This window comes from Frankliniella occidentalis, unplaced genomic scaffold (assembly GCF_000697945.3).
Source record: "Frankliniella occidentalis isolate FOCC.00 unplaced genomic scaffold, Focc_3.1 Scaffold3, whole genome shotgun sequence".
NCBI lineage: Eukaryota > Metazoa > Arthropoda > Insecta > Thysanoptera > Thripidae > Frankliniella > Frankliniella occidentalis.
The window spans coordinates 197990-207059 of NW_026267133.1; the positions used below are offsets into that span (position 1 = coordinate 197990).

General features: G+C 43.7%; 1 protein-coding gene across 1 annotated transcript; it reads right to left on the reverse strand.

Annotated features, from left to right (window-relative positions):
• Positions 1-262: 262 nt before the first annotated feature.
• Positions 263-6233, reverse strand: LOC113204098 (zinc finger protein 184). The gene is made up of 8 exons (XM_026419114.2): positions 5878-6233; positions 5244-5297; positions 4992-5144; positions 4723-4902; positions 3939-4648; positions 3644-3827; positions 3336-3566; positions 263-3262 (listed from the first exon to the last, which is right to left on the reverse strand). The coding sequence occupies exons 2-8, from the start codon at positions 5244-5246 to the stop codon at positions 2573-2575; spliced, it is 2151 nt and encodes a 716-aa protein (XP_026274899.1). The 5' UTR covers positions 5247-5297; positions 5878-6233; the 3' UTR covers positions 263-2572.
• Positions 6234-9070: the final 2837 nt, after the last annotated feature.

Consider the following 9070-nt stretch of genomic DNA (forward strand, 5'->3'; position numbering starts at 1 on the left):
TTAGCTACGATAACGCCCCCCCCCCCCCCCCCCCAAAAAAATGGTCTGCCGTTTTTAAGGACCTTTTGCCCGAACGAATGGGTGAATGAAAAAGTAGATTGATAGAGTAATGCAAAAACTACTGTAAAAAATTATGTACTGCTTGTGTGCATGTAATTGTGATTGTGTTGATCAGTATGTGCCTGCATGGACCAGTCGGTGACTTCAACTTCACTTTGAGTTGCAATGACGTCATGTCGAGGTAGTGCAATAAAACATCTAGTACATTTCCTTAAAAAATGTCTATAATTCAATGTGAATTATAGTCCCATAACATGATTTCTTCAATGTCTACTAATGTACTATCATACCACCACACAACACAATACAAACAGCACATACCAATACCTTACTAAAGAATAACATTCCAGTAAATAAATGAAAATACACACATATAAACATATTACTGTGACACATAGTCCATAAATATTATTGATGTGTAAACCAATGGAATGATCAACACCACTTAAGTTGAGGTAGCTTTACACCTCAGCATAGAACTTTATGTACAAACTAACTTCACCCTACATACACTGCATGTCAAACTACGCCTGAATAAATAAAAAAGGGAAGGAAAAAAACAACTCAATATTACTTCTGAAGTAAAACTCAAATCTCAGTATGAAATACTTTGGTTTGATTCATGAAGATAACACCTTGCTGGGAGTCATACATGACACCACAAAGTTTAACATACACCCCTCCCTACCCTCAATAAATTGACACAAGGAATCTGAAATTCACAGTTAAAAAGTCAAATATTGTTATTTGTTTTCTGCTCTTTAAGATGTACTGACAGCACCACTAAAGAATCGCTTGGTGGAAATAAAATATACTAGAAGGACAAGCTGTTCATTAACATCCAATGAACTTACAGTTTCACTTGACAGTAACAACCAAAACTTGTTTCTGGGTAAATGGGTCATAGATTTAAAGGGAATTGTATGTGTCATCTAAGTGGGTGATAAATTTGATTTCACAGCAATGTTGCCACACCTCTCATTTCCTTAAGCAGAAGTGAAAATTGCAAAGATATTCAACTCTTTAAAATACAGCCACACCAACCCAAATAAAATTACTGCAAGAGAACAACTTCTCTAACTAAAGAAAATACCCCTCTGTAATAGGGGCATGAAACATGAAGCCTTCAACTATTTTCACACCCCAGCACTCAAATGCTAAGGAATGTCAGGGGGAATAGAAATAAATAGCTGACAACAGAGTTAAGAGAAGAAAATTGGAATAACAACTACAAAAAGCTGGATGAAAGACAGGTAAGAAAAACTGAAAATATTAAATATTTTAAATGGAAGAGTAAGGGATTTACAGGAACCCACATTCCAGAAACCCATAATTGTTAATGAAATAAAAATTTACATGATCACGAAATACCATAATGCATTCACAGAAAATTTATCACATGATGAACGCATCAGCAATTCAATGAGAAAGGGAGGCACTTAGTTCAAAATGTTAGAGAAGCGCACCCATGTGCTTGTCAGTTGGTGCTGTTGTTGTTGTTGTTTTATTTTTGTTTTTAACACCCTAGTTTCCTGGAAATTTAAACAACATACTCAAAAAGGAAAAATAAAGCTAGATGCACAAGTGACGGGAATTTAAAATACTGAACTTGTTCAGCAAGTACGGTATTGCATGGTGTTCGGTACAAACACCACAAGTTACTCTACTAATCACACTTGCAAATGGGTCAAAGACAAATGACAAAGATAGCATATTTCGATTAAAACTAGAAAATATCTAAAAATAACTAACTAACTTTACTTTGAGAATAGCTACGAAAGATTACAAGGTTTAAGTAATAGTAAGCTACGAGCTGGAAGACAGGAAACTCAAAAGTACAAAAGCACAAACACACAACATAGACACATATCAGGAAAATCACAGTCTGTTTTTGTTTGTAAGCATTGGAGCCTCCTGTGATATACATCACAACAAAATAACAATAACAACAAAACTTGAAAAGTTGCATTCATAGAAGACCCATAATATCACCACAAATGAAGTATTATTCCCACACAAAATATATTTAAATTGCTTGATGAAGTGCCCAAATTTTACACTGATAGAAACATGGTGAAAAACCACATTTGAAAATTGAATTTTCATGAAAATAAAGCATGGATGTCACACTTACTACATCCATAGCTTAATTTAGAGATCCATTTTAGGTAGTTTTCTGAATCAAATAATCTGTCAGAGAATTTAACTTGGGAAGAAACTTGAGGAAGAATTTACATGTTAAATTCTATTCAAATTAAGAATGCAAAGCAAAACAAAAGGCCTACTTGAAATTAAAAAAAAAAAATCAAATAAGTGATCATGATCACAGCCTTGCCCATACAAAAATCATTTATACTCTTTTCCCAATGATAAGTTATGTTCTACAACATATACTATAATAGAGCGAATAAATATCATCATTATTCATCACAAATCTATACAGAAATTAAAACATATACAGTACATACTGAAATCAGTTGCACATCTATATGCACAATGGAACAATCTCAAATCACATATTGGCCTCATTTGACAATGACGAATCAACTACAGAGTCAGGCATTATGACATCAAGTGAGGTCAATTCCGCTACTGCATCAGAACTGTTACTGTTCAGCCCTGCAACATCATTTAAATTAACCTTTAAGTCTTCCAAGGCAACCTCAACTTTCATACCAGGAACATTTAATGATGAGCTGTGGAGAACATCATCAGCTTCAAGGGAATTACTTTCAGCGCCAGATATACCAACTGTACTGTCTGGTCTATCATCTTCCAAGGAATTAGCATTGTGCACCTTAAGATGAGTGGTCAAACTTCCCCGCTTAGAAAACTCTTTATCACATATATGACACTTATGTCGTTTGACTTCCAAATGCATTTTTTTGTGAGCATTTAGATACCACAAGAAGTGGAAGCTTTTATTGCAGATGTCACATGTAAATGGTCTGTGCTCTTGATGACTTTTTAAATGCTTATTAAGAGCAGCTCGATCTGCATATGTCCGGGGACACAATGTGCAAGCATGAGGCCGTAAGCCCTCATGTGAGCGGCGATGACGAACCAAGTCCCCTCTTCTTGCAAACTCTCTTCCACAACCATCACATTTAACACGCTCACCATTATGAACTTTGAGATGGAGATTCAAATTAGCTTTCCATTTGAAGGATTTACCACACAGATGGCAGGTGAAAGGTGTGTCCTAGCGGAAAAACACATTAATTTGAAAATAGGAATCAATTTCCTTGCTTCATAAAAAATTCCATAGTACTAACCTGAGTGTGAACTCGGCGATGAGCTCGTAAATGTGAGCGAGACCGAAATGAACGAGCACACACAGTGCATGTGTACGGTCTTTCTTCAGAATGCGTCTTTATGTGAGCTTCCAAGTTATGTTTGTCAGAGAATGCTTTAGAGCATGTTTCACATGAAAAAGGCCGTTCGCCAGAGTGAACTCTTCGGTGCCTTTCCAATTTTCCCTTTCCTGAGAAGGATTTACCACAAATCTGAAACAGGAAAGATAAGGTTAAAAAAGAAAAAAACATGATGATTTGCAATTCCCCGAGATTGTAAGTGAACTCACATCACACTGATATAGATTTGTATGGAGACGAGAATGAAGAGTAAGGTCCCAACGCATTGCAAAGCTTTTGCCACAAGTTTCACAGGTATGAGGGCGTGCTGAATTGTGTTGAGCCATGTGTGCACGCAAATTAGTGCGCCTCATAAAACGCTTCGGACATGAAGTACAGGGAAATGGTTTCAAACTGGAAGTAAGGAAAACAATCAGACCAGATGTTGAGATGGCTAATAAATTCGTTACCTGTATTATAAAAAAGAGGCCTTATATCTAAAATAATCAATAAAAAATAACACACCTGTCTACTTCTGTAGTTGTTACATTGCTGTTTTCAGGTAAATCCCCTGTAATTGTTTCAGTTAAAGTTTCTGATAAACTGTCTTCAAACACAATGCTTTCCATTTTAATTGAAGATGCATTGTCAACATTGCTAAAGGACGGGTTTTTAGGCTCACTTATGTCATCAGTTGTGTATTCTAAAATTTGTGAACGACCTAGTGTAGCGTCTGGTACAAAAGATATCACATGAGCATTAGGTCCAAGAGAGGTTGAAGCAGTAGAAAAAGTAAGAGATTGGTCTTTGGCTAGCACAGTGGAGCCATCAGTATAATGAGAGGTTGAGGGTAAGGTTGAGCCATCAGAAATGTAACTAATTGTTTGACCCTTTGCAAGAGTCAAAGGCTGGACATTTGGATAGGGAATGGCCTGAGCATTTCCCTGGGCATCATAAGCTAGAAGGTGAGTCTTCCCAATTGTAATTTGGTCATCAGTAAATGCCACAGTATGAGTATTGGTGGAAATATCATGAGCGTCCGAAGTGAAAGAAAGTTGCTGAGGAGCTTTGATGAGTCCATTAGACTGGGGGTCGGTTACATAATTGATGACTCTGGTCTTGGGTGAAGCGTAGGTTATAGTTTGAGGTTGAAGATGTACTGCTTCTGTCTTGGTCTGGATTTGGTTTTGTCCAGGTATATCTTGAAGAAGAACATCTTTATACTTGAGTTCCACCTAAAATTAATTATATTGGTTAGGCAAACAAACAGAGCACTTGACAAATACAAAATAAACAGCATAGTACATACCATAAGCAGAATGTCCTGACCATCATCACCACGCGTGATGATCTGACCATCCTGCATCTTTCCCAAAACAATTACGCTTCCCTCATGTCCAGCCAAAGAGACCACACTAGCTCCATCTAGGCGAGTTGTATCATCCACAGTAGCCCATGTAATATTTCCTCTTTGAATCGCAGCCTGAAGCTGTAGTGAAGAGAGGGATTACATCATGTAAAACTTCAAAAAAGAAACAGGGGTTTTTGAACCATCACATGGAAGAAAACTACACTTACATCTTCTGCTTGATTAATATCCGCTTGATTCTGATGATCAGTGGATTGTTCTACTTGTACATCCTGACCCTGTTCTGCAGATGTCACCATGACTATTAGAGGTTGCTGTGTATCAGCAAGCTGCAATTCTTCTTTTATATCAGAGGGCTGATCCTGTAATATGAAAAACAGTATCAGCAACAATAAAAACAATATTGAAGGATTAGGGAAAAAAAAGACAAACAAAGCATTTGAAAAAGTAAAACGACTTACCATCTTGTCAATATAAATATTTCCTAGCTTATATCAAGAATAGACTCAGCAGCCCTGTAAAACAAGACTCAATTGACAAACAGCAACTACCCAAAAAAATTTAAATTTTAAATCAGAAATAAAAATAATAACCGAGCTAAAAAAAAACAAAAAACGTTTATCATTATGAAATAAAAAATTGCCATGGTAATGTATATTTTCAAGTGACTTAAGGTATGAGGCAATTGGAGGTTATGATACTGAATGCTAGAAAGCCACTACACAACAACCAAGGTGACCATAAAATGAAATGAATGAACATTTTAAAAATTTATAAGCTGGAATTCTCCTATATCGAGTATGATACGGGACCTTACTGTAGACCAATGGGAGAGGACCCCTAAAAGTTGGTGTGAAAACCTTAGTGTGATAGTGCAATAAGATTTAGTTCATCCAGTACTCAAAAGAAAATTGGAATTGGTTCGCAAGTCGTAGTACTGAAATCATGAGGATCAGGAGAAGGATCAACAGCAAAACTAGAATATGGCTCTGTTTCTTCAAACATACTTTGGAACACATATACAGTTGTTGTGGGGCATTGACAGGTGCAAAGGGTAAGAAACAACCATTCTTCTAAAGAGCCAAAACCACTCACCTGAACCATTTGTATGACAATGCGGTTGATATTTTAAGATTCCGCGATTACTTAATAAAGAAACTCTTCAGCTTCCAAGAAAAGGGGGAAAAGAGCGAAAAATACAGAGGATTCATTAAACTTGGCACGCAAAGCATCAGCATGGTATGGTTTTGCCGTTAGACTGCACGGTGTGCGCATTCTGGGTGACCATAGAATACCATTAAGTGCAAAATTCACTGTACTGCCCTGTCACGCTTTACGAAGCGTGAAGAAGGACTTACAATATCGTAAATATCAGAATAGCGACACAATCTCACGACGCTGTGTGTACAAAGTGCCTTGTTTCCTTTGGTGCCTTAAACAACAGCCTTTTAGCACGCCAAAAGGTGTCCAAACAAAATGTTTTCTTCATTTCTTCCTCTTCTTGTAATAGTGCAACTTTTGTCCACCAGGGTGCCATCGGCCGTTGGCGGGTGCTTTCAAACTTCCAAAGTTTCCCAGGGAACAAACTATTTATTTTTTTTAATTAAAGTTCGCGTATTAGTCAAAAGGTGTACTTAAATATTTTTAAAAATAAAACGCTCTCGAAAAAAGGGAGAACCTTAGCTCTTCCTCTAGAAAATATTTTAATTTGTAATAATTAAATTAATACTGTACCATGCCGATCCTATTCCACGGGGAAAAAAGATACAATGTAATACACAATAGCTGGCGGGAAAACTTTGTGCCCCGAAAAGTAGGCAACCTTTCGCGCAAGGTCGAAACGCTTTTGCAGGTGGTCAAAACTTTTTTTTAGGGAGTACGTTTGGCATGGAATACCCCAGCACAGGCTCGTATTTCATGCGGGAACCTAAACCACGACTAGTACTGGTATTTTTGTTTGTTTTTTAATTCGTGGGAATTGCCGTGAACAGGAACAAAGTGTGGTGTCGTTAAGGTGGAAGTAAGTTAGGCTCAACACAAGCGAAGCGCCTAGCGGGTGTCCTGTCCTCTTGGGCGTAGCCACCCCGGCCGGCCGCCACTGCAACCAAGCCAACCAAGCCCAGCCCCAGGCCGCTCCAGGAGCCGCGCGGCCTGGGAGGCTCATTTTTCATCTTGTTAAGGGATCTAGGTGAGCGGTATGAATTCCTTCGCTCTCCGGAGGGACGTAATCTCGACAGTTCCAGCCGGGGGCAGTATTTTATCGCCGGCCAGAGCTTTTCATTTTGTTCCTCCCGCTGTAAGCAAGAATTAATGAGCCGTTGAACGGCGCTTCGCTGAAAACTCTTCCGTGGTCTATATTCATCCACGTTTTCAGTCCACCTGATAAGCCTCTTATCGGTAAAACCCCCTTGCACCCCTCTCGTCTCTCCCTTCGTCCGAAGGCTCTTTCGGCATCCTATAAATAACCGTCAGCGAGTATCGTTATAAAGGAGAACACGGTACACGAGTACACCACGAGGCCACACAGCACCACACAAGGTCACTGGTGTCCACGACCATTCTTCCGACGCAGCGTGGACGAGCTGACGAGCAGGACTTTTTGCACTGGGCGAAACTCACCCTACCGCGTGCAGACCATATGCTGTAGACCAACAGACGCGCTTTTCTGTTCAGCCGCGCCATCCGTCACCGTGGGCGCCACGAGGACGGAGTTGATCGCGAAGAGGCCGATGATGTATCCGACCCGAGTGACGCTGTACCCGGGGCCCGCCGGGCCGGGCCGTCGCGCCGGGGACACGCGGCCACTAATGAAATTCCTCCTTAATGTCGAGCGAGGTGGAAGGTCCTGGATGCCCCGGCGGGGCGGAGCGCGGGGCGGAGCGCGGGGCGGAGCGCGGGGCGGAGCGCGGGGCGGAGCGCGGGGCGGAGCGCGGGGCGCCGGCAGACATAATGCGCGAGCGGCGGAATGCGTGGCGATGCGTGGGGCTATAGCCGCGGTGGCGCCGTCCCGGCGGCGGGTCGCGGTGCACGACGCTCCAGGGGGTGCCGCACCCCACCGCACCCCGCCCCGCCCACCTCCACGGCACGCGTGAGACTCCCGTCGTTTTCTTTACTCGTCTCCCCTGCCGAGGGCGCGCGACTGGAAAATCACTGTGAAATTACTTAGTAGACGGCAGTGGCGTCGGCGGCGGCGTCACCCCGCTGCTTGTGCGAAGTTGCGGGTCTGGCTGGGCTGGAGCGCCCTCCCGTGGAGAGCCTTTGTGCTGCTCGCGAGGCGCGCGGGGACCGCGACGACGTGGACCGCGGCGACGTGGACCCACCGCCGGGACCGGGAGGGGCTGGAGCAGAGCCGACGGACAAGCACCGCGGCGCGTGCCAAACGGACAAGCAGAGCGCCTTTTGTGCGGCCGGACGGGACGGGTCGAACGGGTTGCGGGCGCGCGTGAGGAGGCTTCGCAGATCCTTCCTGATGCAAGGACGACCTGCGGGGCGGGACCCACTCCTTCCGATGAGCACGCCCTCCCCAACCCCTCCCCCCTCGCCGGCTCGCCCGCTGCAAGTTCACAACAACAACTACTACTACTACTAGTTGCAGCAGTGGGGCACTACGCAGAGTGCACAAAGTTCCAGTCCGTCAGGTAGCACGGGCGGGCGGAAGCGTGAGGGAAGGGGATGGGCCGGCGGTGGCGTTGCGCGGCGGAGAAGTACACCGGCAAGCAGCAGGGCCTCTGCTGGGAGAGGGATAGGGAGGATGTCTTGCACCGGCAGCGGCGGCAGCAGGACGTCGAGGATGTAGCAAAAGAGTCGTAGAGGAGGGAGAGAGAGGAGGGATGGGATAGAAAGAGAAAGAGCGGTGGCGGGGGAGGAGCAGCGTGGTTGCCGGCGGAACGGTTCTACCACCACTCGGCAAACTTGAAATTCGTTCAAGTTTTATCGCGCAGATAAAAGCTGGAAGCGCACCGGATTACGTAGCAGGTCGTTAGCGAGGGGCGGACGCGCTGTGCGCCGGGAGAGGAGAGCAAGGTAGGCCACGCCACGCCCCGCCCCCGCCACGCCCCACCACGCCCGGCCGACACCACGAGGACTAGGACCAGTGGAAAGAGGGTGGCCTGGCCATGCTCAGGTGCGTTCGAGTTCGAGTCGCTGGGGCGACGCTCTGCTGCGAGGTCATTTATTTTTTCGCTCTGACGGCCCAAGGTGGGCTCTGGGCTCGCAAAAGTTTTCGCAAATGTGGATCGGCGAGGTGGAGGAAGAGGAAGGAGAAGAGGATCCTAGCCAAAGGGCTCCG